This window comes from Panthera leo, chromosome F2 (genome assembly GCF_018350215.1).
Source record: "Panthera leo isolate Ple1 chromosome F2, P.leo_Ple1_pat1.1, whole genome shotgun sequence".
NCBI lineage: Eukaryota > Metazoa > Chordata > Mammalia > Carnivora > Felidae > Panthera > Panthera leo.
In genome coordinates, this window is record NC_056695.1 from 57,304,467 (window position 1) to 57,326,068 (window position 21,602).

General features: G+C 34.3%; 1 protein-coding gene across 3 annotated transcripts in view; it reads right to left on the reverse strand.

The window, feature by feature from the left end:
• The window catches only part of CSMD3 (CUB and Sushi multiple domains 3), a 1,240,952-nt gene that overhangs the window by 572,168 nt on the left and 647,182 nt on the right, over positions 1-21,602 (reverse strand). For all 3 annotated transcript variants that reach the window (XM_042923788.1, XM_042923787.1, XM_042923786.1), the window contains one exon: positions 12,111-12,214. In XM_042923788.1, coding sequence (XP_042779722.1) covers positions 12,111-12,214 — 104 coding nt within the window. The remainder of the gene's footprint in view (positions 1-12,110; positions 12,215-21,602) is intronic.

A 21,602-nucleotide genomic window follows, 5' to 3' on the forward strand; every position in this document is an offset into this window, starting at 1 on the left:
TTCTTCAGTAACTTTCCTCTAGTTTTCTCAGCTCATAAAAACCACTCTATTTTTTATTTCACCAGTTGAGTTTGATTCCTCTTCCCTATTGTAATAGTACTGACTCCTATTTCAATAGTATTGGTCCCTATTGCAGTAGGAGCCAATAGTCTTGAAGAAAGTCTTCCCTGTTTAACTGGTCTGACATAATTTTTCTCTTATACCAGTAGACACGTGATCTGGACTTATAAATCCAGGAATCCAATTACTGGCAGAACAAAAGTGAAACTATCTTCTTACTAGTTTTTGAGAATGCCAAAGTAAAGTAACTAACACATATCCAGATACTCACTTGTGGGGAATAAGTTTAGCAATTCCCTGACCTTGCACCAATGGGTAAACAAGGTTTAGGATGAAAGCATCCAAGATTAGGTAAACAGGGTGAAAGCACCCCCAACATAGTACAAAAGCAGAAAGCTACTTTCACAGGAGAGAAGTACCAGAATAGGTAAACAGGTAAACAGGGCTATAGATGGCAGCAGAGTGAAATTGCCCTAAGTGGAGTTAATTAGCAAAAGAAAGGTGCCTTGTTGAGCCTGAGGTAGCATGCTCTGTCTTCCCCTAGGCAAACTAGATAGACAGATGGCTTGCCTCCTGCCTGCCATAAACAACCATCTGACCAGCACCCAGGCACCTGGAGTTTGTTTTGTGTTGGCCCAAACCCCTAACACTGCATATCTTCGAAACCCCCTTTCTCTCACACACACAAGTTAATGTTCACAGTTTCATTGTCTCTTTGTTCACACCCATCACGTTTGTAAGCCTTCTGATCCTAATAAAAATGGAGCAAGGACCCTTACTCTGGGCTCTTGTCTCCTCCCGGACATTAGGCTCTCTCACACATTTAATTCTGCATCCACTCTCTTGCTGGACAAGAGAGAACTCCAGATTCAAAGTTGGCAACACTCACTCCCTAAATTTGACACAAAACCAGTTTTGTTAACTGGTTTGATTGGAAAGAGCTTGCAGAATGACAAGCATCTAATTAGATGACAGACTGAAATCTGCCATTTACAAATGAAGACTGCAGAAGCTAGGTCTAATGCCACTTGATTAACTTCGAAATATAAGTTCTCTCCAGTCCAAGTATGGATAAGCAAAAGTGATTGTCTATTATCAATGGAGATTTACTGTTATAATAATATAACTATTGATTTTGACCCATGCAAAACATGGCCGACAGACTGGCTTTGTCCTCAAGACTTATGATAATTAGAACCATGTATTATTAAACACTAGAAGTATAATATGTACCCTTCAAAGGGGCCTCATACTAATAGATAATGGTTCTGAGTATCTTTGTGTTTCCATCTTGGAAAAATTATTTGGAAAGATGGAATTATTACTGCAGGGCCTGGATTATCTTGTAAGTGTAATTCTTCCTATGTGATTGATGGAAACTTAGGAGAAATTTACTGGGCTCTCAAGAAAAAACTCAGAAAATTAGGTTCAGTCTCCAGGGTGAGGCTACTCTTAGTAAGATTTCATAAGCTACTATAAAATAATATAATAAACAGTCATTTGAATATATAACCAATATAGATATCACAGCAATTTGTGAAACTAATGTTTGGTGAAAGAGAATTTTTTATTATTTATTTATTTTAATGTTTAGTTTTGAGAGAGAGAGAGAGAGACAGAGACAGAGACAGAGACAGAGTGCAAACAGGGGAGGGGCAGAGAGAGAGAGAGAGGGAGACACAGAATCCGAAGCAGGCTCCAGGCTCTGAGCTGTCAGCACAGAGACGGATCCAGGGCTCAAACCCACGAACTGTGAGATCATGACCTGAGCCAAAGTTGGACACTCAACCGACTGAGCCACTCAAGTGCCCCTAGAGAATTTTTGATCATTGCTAATCAAGAATCTGCTTTACCCATTCACCATTTCTACAACTTATTTAAAGGTTATTCCTCTAAGGCTAATATTGTACTGTAATTTTAAATTCATCCTATTGTATTCCTGGTAATTGCTTTGCTTTGTATTTTACTGTGGGCTTGTTGTATATTTAGAGGACTGCAAACTGCCCAGAGGAAAAGTAGAAACAGCAATAGAGATAATTATAAAATTGTAGTTTTATTATAAAGTAGTCACAAAAAGAAAAATTATAAGCACAAATACAAACAAAACATTTTTGAATTGTCTGTGGTTCCAAAAGGGAAAGAAAACTTTCCTCCTTTTCCATTTCTTTTTATCATTTCCTTTAGAAAACTTAAAATTATAAATGCTTGCTTTCTCTCTTTCTTTTAGACGTGAATGTTTTAAAAGCTAAACATACCGCTTCTGGTTTTGTCCAAGAATGTCTTGCATGGAGGCCTTGGAGTCATTTCTTTGCAATGTGAACATGAAAAAAGATGGCACCCTTTTACACTCCTTCCATGAGCCAGAGTTAAAGCCATGGTACTTGGCTCCAGGATGTCACTTACAGCTTATCATGAGGATAAAACATTTATTTTGTTTTACTTTTGATAAGGATAATTAACATGTATGCAATGGATTGCACCTGCTTACACAAATGAGTGAGATTGTTTCTCTCTTTTTTCAATCTCTTTAGCAGATTGCCTACAATGTGGGTCACAGTCTGGTTTAATCCTTATTCAATATTAAAACTAATTCAGTCTTTTTTACATATAGTGGAAAGGATTCTTTGTTGGTAGGTGATTTTATTTTTAATTCTATTTTTTAACACTGGGTATCTACCTTGAAACTATGCACTTTGCATGCTGCCTCAATGGCAGGTTCCTCCCAACATCCCTGCAAGCAGTGTAGTTTAGACTCAAACTGTAGGATTCATCCACTTTGGACGACTTTCTGTTCAACTCCCATCACTGACAATCAAGGGTGCTTTTTTTGCCATGCAGGAAGGAGTCTTCGATCATTCTCAAATGAGTATTCAAATGGTTTTAGTATATTTTTAATACATTTTTATTGGGGCTCCTGGGTGGCTTGGTCAGTTAAGCATCCACCTCTTCTTGATTTTGGCTCAGGTCATGATCTCACATTGTGTGAGTTTGAGCCCCTCAGTGGGCTCCTGGCTGACACTGCAAAAGTGTGGAGCCTGCTTAGGACTCTGTCTGTCTGTCTCTCTCTGGCTCACTCTCTCTCTCTCTCTCTCTCTCTCTCTCTCTCTCTCTCTGTTTCTGTCTCTCCCCTATGCCTGCTCTCTCTCCCCCCAAAAAATAAATAAATAAACTTAAAAAAATACATCTTTATGAACCTGTTATCTATAAACTTAAAAAAAGAAACTTCTTTAATACATGTTGATTAACAGGCTGAATAACCCCAGTGTTCATAATACATTCTAATCTTCCTGGTTTGCCCCTTCATGCTAGGATAAAAGAGCAAAAGCTCTAAATAAAGTGCACTCAGAAATCTTTCTCAAGTACTCAAATACAATATGGAAAACAAAATTCTATTAGGCTCAATGCCTGATTTTCTTTATAATCACTCTAGGAATATGGGTGTATCCATTAGAGATAACAGCTTCAGTCCTATATTCCAACATATTTTTGTATCATGAAACATTTGTCTTTTATGGAAACATTTAATATTAAATCTTCTAATATAGCACTATCAAGAGTGATTTACATGTTCACTTTGTGAACCTGAAATTCACTAAGCATGATGATGGCTGCAAAACATTAGATTCAAATAAAACAACAACAACCTTGAAACCTTGAAATATCACCACTGGGTGACATCAGAAAGTGGGGTTGCCTCACATCTATTAGGATGGTTATTATCAAAAAGACGAGAAGTGACACATGTTGGTGAGGATGTGGAGAAAAAGAAACCCTTGTGTGTCACTGGTGGGAAGGTAAACTGGTACAGTCACTATGAAACAGTATGAAGGTTCTTCAAGGAATTAAAAATAGAACTACCATACTACCCAGCAATCCCACTACCGGGTATATATTCAAAGGAAATGAACTCAGTATTTCAAAGAGATCTCTGGACTCCCATGTTCACTGCAGCCTTATTTGTAACAGTCAAGATGTGGAAACAACCTAAGCGTCTGCTAGCAGATGAATGGATCAAGAAAATGTTAAATTATACTATACAGTGGAATATTATATGATATCATACAGTGGAATATTATTCAATCTTCAAAAAGAAGGAAATCCTGTCATTTGCACCAACATGAATGAAACTGGAGGGGGTTATGCTTAGTGAAAAAAGCCAGAGAAAGACAAATACTGTATAATGTCACTCACATGTGAAATCTTATTTGAAAAAAGTCAAATCGATAAAAACAGAGTACAAAAATGCTTGCCAGGTGTTGGGAGTTGGGGAAATAAACAGAGCTTGGTAAAAGGGTATGAATTTTCAGCTCCAAGTTAAATAATCGTGACTATGGTTAATAACACTGTATTGCTGTCTCATATAATTGAAATCTGCTAAGAGCATAGAACTTAAATGTTCTTACACACACAAAAAAAAAAGAAAAGAAAAGAAAAATAAATAAAAGAAAAAAGGGAAAAGAAAAATATGTGAGGTGGTGATGAAGGATTGACTAACTCAATGAGGAAAAACCCTTTCACAATGTATACATTTATCAAATCATCATGGCATATACTTTAAATACTTAACGCTTTGTCAATTATATCGCAATAAAACTGGGAAAAATAAAAAAGTAAAAAAAGGTCAATCAACATACTAGAAAGATAACAAAAATAATATAGTGCTTTAAAAATAATAATGCAAAAGTACTAACAATGACAGGACTACATAAATGGTAGCTCAATTAGGCAACTTGAGTAGTCAGTAATTGTGGCATTTATTTCATTTATGATTAGTGTTCAGAAATGCTAATTATTGGCTAATTCAAAAGCATAAGGTGTATGAACAGGTCTGTCGCAGTTCTTATTACATATACAAAAAGATTTCTGTATCGACATTTGTTTTAGGAAAGAGAATGGAAGATCAAGGCCTCAGCATGTACATCTTAGGACTGAACTTTGTACACCACACTTAATTTATATATTGAGCAGTTTAGCAAGGTGTAGTGTTTATAATAGTTACTGTTTGTGGGAGGAAATCGAGCTTATTTAGATACCTTTCCTATATTTTGTTGCAATATTTTTTTCACAACCACTTTTGAAATGTCTACCATAGTAAAAATATTCCTGATTAGGAGAAAAACAATAAGTAAAAAACTTTTTTATTTATTTTAGATAATTCAATCTATTCAGAAATAAATACACAGAGAACAAACCAAAGCAAACAGTAGTAAACTGACTTGTCCTTTAGTAAAATCATCAGGGTTTTCATAATAGAAAGCTGTAGCAGGGCGCCTGGGCGGCTCAGTCGGTTGAGCATCCGACTTTGGCTCAGGTCATGAACTCACGGTCCGTGAGTTCCAGCCCCATATCAGGCTCTGTGCTGACAGCTTGGAGCCTGTCACCTGCTTCAGATTTTGTGTCTCCCTCACTCTCTGCCCCTCCCCCGCTCATGCTCTGTCTCTCAAAAATCAATAAACATCAAAAAAAAAATTAAAAAAAAGAAAGCTGTAGCTATGCTCACAGTGAAGAAATAATGAAGAACTATAAAAAGTAAGGTATCTCTATATTTAATAAGTTGTTGCTAGAATTCAAAATGTCACAGAGGCTATTTTCATACTTTGGCCTAAGGTAATTCTCAAGTCCAAGGGCACATATTTACTGTGGCCCAACAGTAAGTCATCTTAATGAGTATACACCAAATCTTGTCCACAGGATGAAAAAATTGCTGCCGTCAGTTTGACTGCTTTTCCTGGATGTGGTATCAGTGAGTGTTGCTGAAATCCCCAGTGCTAGAGACTGAATGTGCCCCATCCTGTCCCATTTCATATGTTGAAAACTAATCCCCAAGTATAAGGGTATTTGTAGGTAGAGACTTTGAAAGGAAATTATCTCATGAGGGATGAGCCCTCATCCGTGAATTTCTGCCCCTATAAAAGAGGCCCTAGAGAAATCCCTACCTCCTTCTGCCATGTGCAGACACAGTGAAATGATGGCCATCTGTGAATCAGAAAGTGAATCCTCACCAGACACTGAATCTCCTGGCAATGTTGGACTTCCAACTTTCAGAACCGTGAGAAATAAATCTCTGTTGTTGATATAGCATCCAGTCCGTGGTATATTTGTGACAGCATCCTGAGTGAAATAAGGCATCCAGATAGCCTGCACAGCGTTCTACAGATCTGCAAAGATATCCTTTCTGCTCACGTGTCTCAGTAAGTATCTTGGTACAGAGTACTTTTGCCTCTCCCATTATATTTCATGCAATACCCAGCAGTGTTAACACGAGGCTGTGTGAGGTATTTTGGGAAACCTTAGATGAGTAAAAGATAGTTGCTACTCTCAAGGAACTTAAAGTGATGGTGAGCACGTGTATGAGTGTGTGTGTGTGTGTGTGTGTGTGTGTGTGTGTGTGTGTGTAGTGGAGGAGAGTAAGGAGGGTGCAAAGCAGAGTAAAGGGCAATAAGAAGAGATTTTTTTTCTTTTTGTTGAATAACTCTACCGTAAGGGGTGAAGAATTTTTCCGACTGGTCAATTTTCTAAGCTCTTTTTATTTATACTGTGGTCATCAATCTCTTAAAAATATTACCTTGGTGCTATATTTAGGATATTCCCTTCTTTCATCAGCCCATGGTGTTTATTGGTATTTAGATTTTTTTTTTCATTATTAACAGAGGGAAGTACAAAAGCAAATTTGGGAAGGGACAATTCCCTGGATGTAGAAGAGTTTGCTCAAGGCAAATATCATGTGTAGTCTCATACTAAGAGTGGAGCCCACATTTTAACAGAGTGAATGGCTGAGTAGTTAAAAAAGAAAAAAAAAACCTTGGGCAAAGTAGCTTGTCAAAACATATGAACCAATGAACTGAGAGCAATAACAATAATCCATAAGCATAGCAAAACAGAGCTATCTTTTCCAGAGAGCTAATATAAATATCACTTACTAAAATATTAAGTTAATAAACTATTCATTTTAAAATTAGGTCAACAAAAAAGTGTGTGTGCGTGTATGTACTCAAAAAAAGTTCCTAGGGAAGACTATTGCTAATCTACACCAATGTATATCTGAGAAGCAAATTTTACATTGTACTTTGATTTTTTTAGGAGAAACCAGAATTTCAAAGTAAGGGAATTAAGCACATTTAGATATCTAAAACAGCAGTTTTCACCTTAAGATGTTGGTTCAAATACAATGTCATCCATTCACGATCAGTGCATTCTCATACAAGTTCAAGGGCTATCTCAGGGATAGAAGACATTTTTTTTCTCACCTTTCACTTTGCAAGTCTTTACAGTGTCACCGTGAATCCAATAATGAAATAGCAAAGCATGTGAGAGAAAAGGCCAGAAAGACAATCACATGCTTGATCAAATGCCTAACCATCTTCGTTTGGTGCTACACAGATGAAAAGGGTGGACAAATAATCAGCATCCCTTCCTTCTTTGTGCAGATGAAGTGAGGGCTGGAGGTGAATTCAATGCCAGTAACTGCCTTGTCATCACTGTTAGTTCTCTTACATCTATTACATCCATTTTCACTATCAGGTGAATTTACACTAAGTGTGAAAAAGCATATGGAAAACAATCTGAAGAAAGTTAAACTCATTTTAACAGCCTTTAAAAGATAATACCATGATCGTTCAAATCCATTACCTGAATTTTTATCAGCCGGCTAAATTCATATTCTGGTCTCTTTTGACTCTTGTCACTATACCACTATGAAGTTGCCAGGAATAAAAAATGCTATTTCAAGATGGGGGATAAAGAAGGCTCTCCAAGTAATTCCATCGGAGAGGAAATTAATAAGAGATAGACAACTCTACAAATGGACAATAGACTATGGGGCAGCAAATGACAGAAGCAACAAATCTCTGAATTGTGAATTTAGGTTTGTGACTTAAATTGGCATTATTTCAGGAATTTGCATCTGATAAAACTATATGGAGAATTCAGTGTCACATATGAAGTCCAACTACAATGCATTCTCCATTACTTAATAATTTTGTTGCTGATAACTTCATCATGGGTATTTCTTTGGAGTCAGTCTCAAGGTAAAGAGATGTAGCACACTTACATTATTTTTAAGTTACTGTACTACAAAAACTATATGCTTTGTACTTTGGAGAAAGAAATTACAAGAATTATTTTTTAAAAATTTCTTAATTAGTTCCCTTTTTTAGAGGATAATTTTAACTATTGAACATATGTTGTGACTATTGAATACACACACACACATACATACACACATTTGTGTGTATGTGGAATAGAATATGACAATTGACTCAACTTTTTAGAACTTAAGTATTAAGAAAAGGAGAAACAAAAACACCGCATATTTCCAATGCTTAATTTAATCCTATGACCTAAACAGAATAGGTTGGAATGTTCCACATCTGGTTAAACATTTACCAAAGTGATGTGTCCTGTGTTTATTAAATTAATCAGAACTTATAAAATGAATATAAGCTGAATTCATCTTTTTATAAAATACTTTCAAATATTATGATATTGCATAGTTTTCTGTTATTTGCAAGCATTTTCCATGTTTTTTTTACCATGTTTTTTGACTTTTAGCTATTGAATCTTTTAAAATAAATTTATTTAAGAAAGTAATTTTGGTGCCAAAAATTACTTACTAGCATATGGATCAAACTTAAAAATCAAAAAGGAGTTAAGAGATGAATAAACAGATTGCTAAATAAGATGTCTAGATGGAGACTAGTTTTCACTCTTAGAAGAGCAATATTTAAAATAAATTCTTGGTGCACTTGGGTTGATTAAGCATCAGATTCTTGATTCTGGCTCAAATCATAATCTCACAGTTCATGAGTTCAAGCTCTATATCAAGCCCCACATTGTTGGGCCCCACGTTAGATTGGGCCCCACATGGGGTTCCTTTCTGTAGCCTGCTTGGGATTTGCTCTCTGTCCCTTCCCCACCTTCTCTTTCTCTCTCTCTCAAAAATAAATAACATTTAAAAAATAAAACAAACCAGTTTCTTTAAATAAATTCTTAACAATTTACCATGCCACATATGTAATGCTATTTTTAAATGTGAACCAGACAGCCTCTTTCCTGATCCCTTCCCCACGGAGGGTCGTCTTCTGACCTTTCCTTAAGTATCACCCAGGGATGTGTCTGCCTGGTACCTGCATCCCTCCCCCATTTCTCCTTCCAGATCCTAGACCAGTTGCCAGCCCATGGTGTCATCAGAACAGAAATTGGAAGTAAGTCTTTCAAACGTCTAGAGTAATTTCAAAGAGTAATTTTGTGTGGTGAATTTTGCCATAGAAAATAATGGGATTGTACTTATATGTGTTTTTATTTCATTTTTCGAGAAATTTATTTTTCTTTCACTTTGCAAAAGTATCAGTTCAAGATGGATAAGAATAAAAACAAATCTTCTGTCTTACAGTTTGTTTGACAAGTACTGTTCTACAGCTCACTGGCACCTGGTACCCGGATTTCCCCGCTACCTGTACTTGCATGGGCCTTTTCCCCAGGTATGTTACTCCCAGGGCCAGATTACAGGACCCATATGTGCATCCCTTGGCATAGTGGGCAGTGTTTTCAGGCAGGTGTGGGTAGTTTGAATGTTTAGGCTGAGGAGTCCACATGCATGGTGAAGGATAGAGCTGACGTTGGCAAGAGTCAGTGGCAGCTACTGGCTGGGGCTAGGACCGTATTTGCCCATGACTTCATGTCCCAGCAAGGAAAATCACACAATTCCAAAGTGTATTTATCAAGGTAGGAGGATGGAATATATTGCATTTAAGGTAAGTAGCTTGATTTATACCTTTTAATATTTAGACATTCGATAGGTGAGTTTGCAATTGCATTCTTACTCTGGGCCCTGCAAATGCCCAAATGGGTGGTCCTAAAGTTGGGAAAGCTAACTTCCTTGAGAAATATGCTTCAGGTTGACTCGAATTTATATCAGCTTCTCTGGTGGATACAAATCCAGTAAGTTCTATTATTATAGAGTCTTAGAGTTCAAAGGAGCTTCTGATCTAATTCCAACTCTGACAGGAATGTGAGAAGAGGAAACAGTGTAACCTTTTCTTCTTTTTCCTACTAGCAGCAGAAGGAAACTTATCTTAGTCTGTAACATACAGCTAACTGCATTGGACTATTTACTTGGAATATAAAGGCACTTCCCTTCCGCACATTTGTCCTCTACAGGGTTTTTTGTTGTCCAGCTAATTTGGGGATTGCCTTCTTCCAAAATCCAATTCTAAGCCTTTTTTTTTCCCACTTAATTATCCCATGCTTCGTACTTCATCTGATATTTGATTCATTCAATACAGGACTTTTAAAATTCATTTAAAAATATCTCCACCCCTGTCTTCCAATGTAAAAGGAAATAAGGACATCATGCACCCTTGACAAGGAGAATTTTGAAATGGACAGCAAAACCACTAACAGAATTTTAGGTTTTTTTGTTTTCTTTTTTGAGGCAATTGAGGTTAAATCAGAGTGGGTTCAAAATTCTCTAAAAAGTAGGTTTGCAGAAAATTAAGGAATTAAGGAGTGTGGCAGAGGCAGCAGTGGAGTGTATGAAGGTAGGAGAAGCATGTTCACATGGAGGGGTCAGGAAACAAAGGTGTAACCCTCTCCCCTTCCACCACCTAGAATGGGGTTCTGGATTTATACAGAAGTTCTTTTGATTAAGGAGGAGTTAATGTGTATTTATTTAATGTTTATTTATTTTTGAGAGAGCCAGAGACAGAATGAGAGCAGGGGAAGGGCAGACAGAGAGGGAGACACAGAACCTGAAGCAGGCTGCAGGCTCTGAGTCGTCAGCACAAAGCCTGACATGGAGCTCGAACTCACGAACTGCAAGATCATGACTTGAGACAAGTTGGTCGCTTAACTGACTGAGCCACCCAGGCGCCCCAAGAAGAGTTCCTTTTTTTTTTTAAGATAATGTATGACTATATTTAAAATAAGAGTTGTGTGTGTGTGTGTGTTTTTTTTTTTCCTCTCGGTACGTAAACATATACAGTAAAGTTATTGCCCTATTTCTTTTGAGTTTTGTAAAAACATTAGATATATATCATTACAAAAAGATCTGCATCTGAATAATGTGTGTCTCTGTGCGCGCGCCCGCGCATTCACACATGTTAGTCTCGCAGTCTTAGGTTTACTTAAACATGATGCATTTTTTTTCTTTCTCTCTCCTAGCTCTCCCTCATTGGGGACCAATTTAGATTTATTGATTGAACAGTCTAAAAGGTAATGCTCACAGAATGAAGCTTTAATTTTTATTCCCACTGGAGATGAAATACTCAGTGTGAACTTTGATTTGATGGTGTAGGGAAATCCATTGGGTTGGTAAAGCCTGAACTGAAAATCAACAGTTATGAAAGGAATTCTGAGAGAAAGTGTACCCTAAGATTTTGAGGTTCACAGAAGAGAACACATGCTCCCCCAGCTCCAACATTTTTCATGCCATTATCAGAGGTAGATTATTGTAATGAAAAGCCTAAGGATTGGGCAATAAGTAAATTCCTAACATTTCCTTTGTTTCAATATATGATCATTATTTTAGCCCAGATTAAGAACCATATTTGGTCTATTTTACCTATTTCAACTCTGAGAGTGGTTTATTGCTAACTACTTCAAGTGTTAAACCACTGTAAAACTCTAAACTTAAATCTCGATGGCTAGGTATGTTTTTATGGCTAATAAGAACAGCACACATCAGTCTTCAGTACCAGTATCAGAGTCCTCTGGGATCCATTTTATACTTATTTTTTCAATCCATTTTTAAGTTCAGTAGTGGCAAGGATATTTTCCAAAATAAGGTCTAATCAACTACTTCTGCAATTTTACTATAAGCCTCCATTTCCTACAGGTCACTGTCTGGCAATGAATTCTAAAAAAAAAAATGGTTTCAATCAGGTACGTTAAACCTCACTCAAGAAGAACTAATAAAAATACTATACATAGGTTGATTATAATAACCAAGTTACTATGCTTCTTCTGTTGTTAGCAGTGGTAGGGACCAAAAAAGGGTAAAATTTAATAAGGACCTGATAGGCAAAGTCAAGAATGAAATGTTGAGCACTTACACTTGGAGCACTGTCCTGGGGTCTCCAACTTCGCCCCCATCACCAATTGTCAGGGTATCATAGCCAATTTCCAGATCGAATTCTTCAAAATTTATCTGTATAACCTAGAAATAAACAGAAACAAATCTTTCAAATATGTTGCACTATTTAATAAAAACAGAAAGCAATGACAAAAGGACATTTAAAATGCATATTAGACTTACTATATTTATCCATAAAAATTTATTATCATGGCAGTTAATCACGTTAGACTCTTCCTAAAGTTCAGTCATTACAATTTCCATGATTTTTATTTGCTGTATTGTACCTTCTGTAATAATTTTTCAATGGAATGGCATGGCTTCTGTTTATAGAACATTCTTATTTGAAGCATGATTAATGCAAATCTACTTTGAGAAGGCTTTATAAAAAGTACATGTAGGTGGAGAGTGGTTTTCCATACATTTGCATATATTTTTATAAAGCTGACATGAAAAAACACGGAGTGTGCTATTTCCATTAAATAGTAAAGCTTAAAAAATGTTAGAGCTAAATTTGAATCTAGATCACCAGATTTAAAGGTATCAGATTTATTTTTGTGTATCCTTTGGTAACAGAATCCCTCAAATACATTACGACATTCTAACAAAACTGGGAGCAAATTATACCACAACAAGTAATTTAGTTATTACTTTTTACTAAAATATACTCATGCATTCATACATTGTTTACACATCTATAAAAATTCGTATTTAATAAAATTGCAATTCTTAAATCAGGAACCTAATATAATATTAAATAATAACAATTAAGAATAAGTGCAGGAAGGGGGCGCCTGGGTGGCGCAGTCGGTTAAGCGTCCGACTTCAGCCAGGTCACGATCTCGCGGTCTGTGAGTTCGAGCCCCGCGTCAGGCTCTGGGCTGATGGCTCGGAGCCTGGAGCCTGTTTCTGATTCTGTGTCTCCCTCTCTCTCTGCCCCTCCCCCGTTCATGCTCTGTCTCTCTCTGTCCCAAAAATAAATAAAAAACGTTGAAAAAAAAAAAAAAAAAAAGAATAAGTGCAGGAAGAAATTACATAAATACCGTCCTATATGCAATCATGCCTTGAGGAAGAAATAATTAATAAAAAAATATTATTCATTACCAGATTAAAAAAGATGAATGCCCAAGGTTACCAATTTTACTAAAGAATAAATGAAAAAGACATCTCTCTAATAATTTTCATAACTATTTGTTATTTTGGTATCCTAAAAGGAAATTCTAAAAAATGAGAGATTTTATATTGTTTTTAAACTTTATAACAAAAAAAGTTTTTTTTGATTATGCCTTTCTCTTGATTTTTTTAAATGATTTTATATTAGCATTGACTAAAGCAATTGTTTTTGTTCAAATCTAAATATAGCATATATAAAAACATTGAATTATACATTTTACATGGCGGTAGTTAAAAAAATATGTTTCCCTGAGTGCTTCCTGCTGTCCACTGAGTTACATATGAATATTCTCAATTAATAATTGCCTGTCAAGAGAGATTTAGGTTGCTTTTCATTTTTTTGCTATTATAAGCAGACATGGTTATGAACACTATTAAACAATTTCTGGTTCAAAATCTATCTCTAGGTTATATGCTTAGAAGTGTAATTTCTGGATAATAACAAAGCAAAAATTCAATTTCATAATACTGTACCATAAGGTTTTTCAAAATTATTTTACCAATTTAAATGCTCACAATTCATGTACATTAAAGTTACATTATTTCTATCAATCTAGAGAATTTAAAAGTGATCTTTTGTGTTTTATTCATTAGTAATTAAATTGTATACATTTTTATATATTTATCATTTATGTTTCCTTTTCTGTGACATGACTCTTTGTATTTTGGCTATTTTCACTTGAACTGCTTGTTATTGATTGCGGTAATTCCTTATGTCAGTGATTCCTAACATGTTTCCTTTATAGCACACGTAGAAAAGAACAATATTTAAGACACACTGAAGTGAGCATATGAGGATAAGAAGAAATTACTAATTTACTACAGTAGGAATTTTAATCTCTTATTTTATAAGTAGTATTTTTGCATTCCCCATGATCCAATGTCACAAAGATATTTTCTTCAACTCTTTATTTTGGGGAAACTAACTTCTATAAAAAGTATGAAGTAGGTACATATGCAATAATAATAGAAAACCAGCACAGCATTACCTTCATTTTCTAACTCCAAAATTAAAAACAGTTGTCTTAATAATTTTAATTGAATAAATAGACCTCTTTTCCCAGTGATCTGCATGGCAGACTCTGACATATATCAAGAGTCTACATATGAGGATGTTGGTTTGGGAGCTCCAGATTCTATTCTTTCAGTCAGTTTGCATGTCTCGGAAGCAACATAAATTGGCTTAACTGTTTTTACTATAAAATAAGACTCTATCTTATGAGTCACATACTCCATTTTTCTATACACATTTTGAAAACATCTTTTGTTATTTTCTATATAAAAAATATACAAAACATTTGTTGTTTGTATATAGAAATACTTTTCTTCACTGAGCCCATATGTAGGCAACTTGATAAGACTTTATTATTTTTCCCTGTGATTTATTACTTGTAAATTATTTTTTTGTTTTGTATATAACAAGCATGTCTTCTGTAAGCAACAATTTTGATTCTTGTTTATTCTTTGTTTCTTTTATCTGAACTGCCTTCAATCTCTGGTACAATGTCGGATAGAATAGGCTATAGTTGGTCTCATTAAAATGTACCTCATTTGAAAGGGCGCGCTTCTAATGTTTCACCATTAAGAATATTATTGAGGTAAATATACTTTGTGAAGGCAAGGAGGTTTTATTCTCTGATTTTACTTGCTAGTTAAGTATCAAAATTTTACTGATATCATCAAATAAAGTGACATGTACACTTTCATTTCTATTATGGAAGAGCTTCTCTAAGTTTGAAAATAATCGACTTTTAGAATGTTGAGTAGAACTATCCTATACACAAATCTAAGCCTCTTTGGGGAGAATAGTAGTTAAGCTTTTGCTGATGGCCTAATTATTTTTTGATTTTAGAATTATCCAGGCTTTCAAGGTTTTTCTTTTTTTTTTTTTCCACCTTGAGTCAATTTAACTAAGTTTAATTTTTCCCAGAAACATTTCAATACCGAGAAAATTTTCAAATTCACTTTCCTATGGTTATTTACTTTCTGTCTACGCTAAGCCTGTACTTTTGTCCTGTTCTATTTCTAATACTATTTAAATGTGTTTTCTCTATTTTTGTTTATTATTTTTTATTATGATAATATATATAAAAGAAAATTTGTGCTTTTAACCATTTTTTTAAGAGTACATTTTGGTGACATTATGTTCATAATGTTGTGCAACCATTACCACTGTCTGTTTCCAAAGATTTTTCATCACACCAATTTTCAACCATTTTCCCTTTTCCCCAGCCCTTGGTAACTTCTAACATACTTTCTGTCTCTACAAATTTGCCCATTAGAAGTATTTTTTGTAAGTAGCATTACACAATATTTGTCTTTCTGTATCTGGTTTATTTCACTTAGCATAAGGTCTTTGACATTCATCCATATTGTAGCAAATTTGTTTCTTTCTTATGGCTGAATAATATTCCATCGTATGTAAATAGTTTTTCTTTTCTTTTTTTTTTTTTTTTTTTTTTGACCATTACTCTGTTCACTGACACTTGGGATATGTCTATCTTTTGCTTATTGTGAACACTGATGCTATGAAGATTGGTACATGAGTAAATATTGAGTCTTTGTTTTCAATTATTTGGGGTATATCCTTAGGAGTGGAATTCTGGGTCATATATTAATTCTATGTTTAGTTTTTTTGAGAAACTGCCAAACTGTTTCTCAGAGTCGAACATTTTAAATTCCCACCAGCACACACACAAGAGTTCCAATTTTTCCACATTCTCACTAGTTGTTAATTTTTCTTTTGATTATAGTCAGCCCAGTAGGTGTGAAGCAGCATCTACTTGTGGTTTGGTTGCATTTATCTAATAATTAATGATGTTCAACATATTTTCACGTATTTATTGGCCATTTGTATATCTTCTTTGGGGAACTGGCTATTCAAGTTTTTTACCCATTTTAATTAGGTTGTTTTATTGTTGCTGAGTTGTAAAACCTTTATACATTCTCAACATTAGTTTCTTAACAGTTAAAATTTAAAAATAATTTCTCCCATTGTGTGCATGACTTTTCACTTTTATGATAGTGTTCTTTGATGCCCAAAAGTTTTTAATGTAACAAAATACAATTTACCTTTTGTTGTTTTGTTGATTATGCTTTTAGTGTCAAATTTAAGGAAACATTGTCAAATCTATTTGGCAAATTTTCCTGTCTGTTTCCTTCTAGGAATTTTATAGTTTAAGTCTTTAAACAGAGGTCTTTGATCTATTTTGAGTTAATATTTCTAGATAGTACGAGTAAAGATCCAATTTCATTATTTTATATGTGCCTATTCAATGTTTCCAGCACCATTTGTTGAAGCAATAATTCTTTCCATTTGTTGAAGCAATAATTCTTTCCTCATTGAATGGTCTTGGTACCTATGTCAGATTAATTGATCATAGATGTGAGGACTTATTTCTGAGTTCTTTAGCTTTTATTATCTGGGAATATCTTGATTTCACCTTCAATCTTCAAGGACAGTTTTGACAGCTATAAAATTCCTGCTTGACCTCTCTGTTCTTTCACCCTGTGAATATGTCATCCTACTGCTTTCTGAATTACATGTCTTTTTCTTATTAAAAATCAGCTGTTAATATATTTAGTATTTCTTGCACATGATCAGTGACTTCTTTCCTAATGCTTTTAAGATTTTCTGTGTCTATACCTTTCAGCAATTTGATTATGATGTGTCCAGCTATGGAACTCTTGGAGTTTATCTTGGAGTTTGTTGAGCTTCTTGGTTGTGTCGATTTATGTATTTCTCAAATTTGGGGAAATTTTGAACATTATTTCTTGAAATATACCTTGTGTACCTTTCTCTATCTTCTCCTTTTAGGCCTTTTTTAATACATTTGTTGGCCCACTTGTTCATATCCTACAGGTTTCTTATGTCCTTTCATTTTGTTTTCATTCTTTTTTAATTATTTTCCTTTTATTATTCAGACTTGGTAATTTCAATTGTCTTATCTTCAAGTTTACTAACTCTGTCTTCTACCTAATCAAATCTGCTATTGAACTTCTAGTCTTTTATTTCAGTTATTTTATTGTAAAGTCTCAATATTTCTATTTGAATTCTTTTTATAATGTGTATCTCGTTATTGATATTCTCATTGTATTCATATATCATTTTGTGGTTCCTTTTAATTCTTTGTCCATGCTCTTTGAGCAGAATTAATATAGTTATTATAAATCTTTGTTTAATAAGTTCAATGATGGAACTTCTTTAGGGATAGTTTCTGTCAATTTATTTTGTTCCTTTGAGTGGTCATACTTTCCTGTTTGTTTGTATGCTTTGTGATTATTCTGTTGTTGCTGAAAACTGGATATTTGAGTATTATCATGCAGTAATTTTGGAAATCAGATTCTCTCTCTTCTCCAGGGTTTGCTGTTCTTGATTGTTGAAAGCTTAACTTGTATTCATAAATATTTTGCCTGGAAGTTTTTAAATACAGGTGTCTTAAAAATAATAATTTTAGTATGTTTGGGCTGTTATAACAAAATACCATACTCTGGATAGCTTATAAACAACAGAAATTTATTTATCACAGTTCTCGTGGAAGTCTATGATCAAGATGCTGGCAGATTCAGCATCTGGTGAGACCAAGCTTCCTCATACATGGAAAAAACATTTTTTTTTCTTCTGTAAACTGGTAAGACAGAAGGTCTTAGAAACGATGAGGTATCTTTTATTATACCAGCACCAAACCCTTCATGATGGCTCCATCCTGCAGACCTAAGCACTTCCCAAAGGCCCACCTCCTAATATCATCATTTTGGGCATTAAAATTTCAACACATGAATTTTGATGGGACACAAATTTTCAGACCATAGCAACTCCTCCTCCAGTCTTTGAGGATGGGCTCAGTGCTGGAACATTCCTTTAGTACTTTGCCAGACCATTTCAAGTTCTGCCTTAACCTTCACTTGCTGCTTAACACTGAGTTGATAGATCAGCCAGTGGTGAAAGCTTAGGGTCTTTTCTGAACATATGCCTTGTCCTGCACATGCATGTAACTCTCTAAATTCTGCCATATACTGGAGGGCTTTCAAATGCCCTCATTTCCCGAAAATACTTCTGTTTGTTATTTCTAGTGACTCATTCATGGTAGCTTGCTTCTTCTATGTATTTAGTTATATTTAATAGTAAAACCATATTTATTTGAGTTTAAGCTTTAAGAATCCTGAGGCCCTAAATTGGGTATAATTTTATTCATTTTATGCTAATTGGATCCAAGAGTTACTACCAGGCTGGTGCCATTTTTACATCCTCTGAGGGTTTTAACTAACTGCTAAATTTCAAGTTTAGGTTATTTACCTATTGATCCAAGGAGACTAGTCCCCGGTCTTAGTCTTCTCATTCCAGAGATTTATTGCATTCTGCTCCAAAGAAAACCAAGCTTTCTTCCCATTTCATCTCCTATTTTTATTCCAGCTCATTTTCTTTTCATTATGCCATTATGTGTTTGTATTTTTATATGCATATTTATATGCATTTGTATGGTATCTATGTGTGTGTGTGTGTGCATATATATATATATATATATATATATATATATATATATGCTTTCTTTTGTAAACCAGAAATGCACTGAAAAATGCATCCCTTGTTTTTTCAGTAGGAGGACCTCTCAGAGTACTTTATCTGTCATCCTATCAAAATAAGAAATACCATGATCCACTTCACCCCAAACCATTTCACAACATATTTCAAATTAGGAAATGCCCCCTTTTAATGGCTTTAAAAGCCTAATTGGCTACTAGAGACAAATTAGGTATCTAATAAATGATTGTTTGATTGCTAATTATATGCCAAACCCTTGATAGTCATTATTGTATAATCATGTGCTAAAGGATTTGGACACCCATTTAATGGGAGATTTTATTTTGCCTGAATTGTAACTGAGATTCATGGATGTATATATGTAACAATGAGAATCCTACTTCATTTTAAGTTAAATGATGAACTAATTACTAACTAGTCCATATACTTTCAGATAAGCACTTAACCACTGAGCTGTCACTTGAAATTTTAGACACTTGAAATTCCTGAAGAGTTTCAATAACACTCAATCACTGGGAAGCTGGAATAGTCTGATTGAATTTGTAAAACACATTCATTTTAATTCGATTCATGTAGACTTAGTTTAAATATTATAAGAGAGTCTTTTAGTAGTAGTAAAATCTATACATTAAAAAAATAAAAACTAAGTTTGCCTCAACTAGAGACATTAATATAAATAAAACATTATAGTAAAACTCAAAAATAGTACACTGAAATATTTCCAAAAGAAATAGAAGGTATAAAAATAATATGAAAACCACAACAACAACAACAAAAAACTCTGTTTACATCAGAATGTAATAAGTCCCATCAGGAGTCTGAAGTAATATTTTCTTTTTCTGGATTCTCCTTTACTATGGAGTTGACCAAACAGCCATTTTTTATCCCTTTATTTTTAATGAGGAAATGAAATGAAAAGTTAATAAAAAAATCAACAAATACTCATAAATGCAACATGAATGTATTCTGTACATATTTAGTTGGTAGTAGGGCTGAAACGTTTAGTAGGGAAATTAAAAGAATACCATGTATATTTGTAGAAAGAAATGTCATACATTTGCCTCTCTTATTTGTTCCTAATTATTTGTGGGTGGGAAGAGAAAGCTGCATTTAACTCACGGGACTGCTGAAAAAAAAAGGTGTGATAGTAAAATATGTCCCTAAAACATAGAAATGATCTATAATTGTCTTGATTTCTTTTAACCAAATAAATCACTCTCTTGACTTCCATTTGTAATGATTCCAAATGGCTTACAAAGTGCTGCCTATTGAGAGTTATGTTAAAAACATTTAAGCTACTCATGTGGTTGATTAAGAACAATCTCATGCATTTTAACATTGCTTTCCAAAAGTGAGAACTCTGTAAACAGCATTAAATATTAAACCCCTAGTTGATACATTTCCTATAAGGCTTAATATACGGGTTTTCATAAGGTACTTTGACAGAAATGGTATATAACTTATGTCTCATAATTTTTATTCTCTGTATCATTCATAGAGGATTTAAAACCATAACTTCTATATTATTGCATCTCATGAAGTCATGTGGAATTCTCACTAAATTATAAATTTTATATCTGTTACCTATGAAATTTTAAAAAAAGAGCAAATATTTGTATGGTGTGAGTCACTAGGCTCAGTACCACATATGTATTGCTTTACTTTAATCCTAAAAGTTTATGTAGTATATATTTGCACATTAGTTTGGCCACTCGGCACCTAAATATCCACCTTGTATTTAAAGAATTAGAAATCTTGGTAGGAAGCACAGCATAGTCCACAATAAAATTAGATACTATATTCTCTATCACTAATTGCATTTAGAGTACAGACATGAGATCTAAGCTTTCCCAGCTCTTCTGGAGAGGGTGGCAAAAGCAATAGAAACATCCAGGTGTAGAGACAATAGTGGTTATAATAAAGAATGACACTCAAGTCCTAGAGAAGCAGCATCCAATAGAAAAAATCCTCCCAAAACTCACAAGCAGGTTGGCCTAATACCACAACCATGTGCTTAAACATCACAGTATTTTTCATTTGCACGGTAAAAGTCTGCAATTTAGAAGAAACTGTCTGTCTGCCAAATACCTGATGTATAATAACACAATTTGTAAATATGTTCTTTGATGTCAGCCATATCCCTCATGTCTTAAATAGTGATGGCAAGAGGGGATAATTTCTGAAACCTAAGAGCTAACAAATATTATGTCAATTCCTTGGGAACAGAGTATAGGAAGCATAGATTGGTATCAGCTCTTTTATCTTCCATGATAAAGTCTGCATTGTCTTTGCATCAAAATAAATCTGAAACTTGATGAAATTTCTCAATATTTCTCTAGTTGCTGACCATTGTATAAAACATTTTATACCAATATAATCAGTATAGCATTCAAATGAATCTTCAATGATGTTTAAATTAAAAAATTAATGATGCTTTGATATTAATACCAAGCTATACTCATTAGCGAGACAGGGCTATACAGCTAAGAGTACAGGGAATGCCTAGAGTTTAAATCTCATCTCTCTCACAGAATGCTATGTTATTTGGGGAAAGTCTCTGATATCTATAAAAGAGTGTTCATAATTCACTTCCTAAGTTTAAGTAAGCATTACTTTAAACAAGGTTTGTAAAAAACATACTGTGCTTGATACAGAATAGACCCTCATAGATGGCAGTTATTATTAGCTATGATAAGCTAATCATCATAAAATAGATGTTCACATCTGTTCATCATGGATCTTGAAAATGAAGTTCTT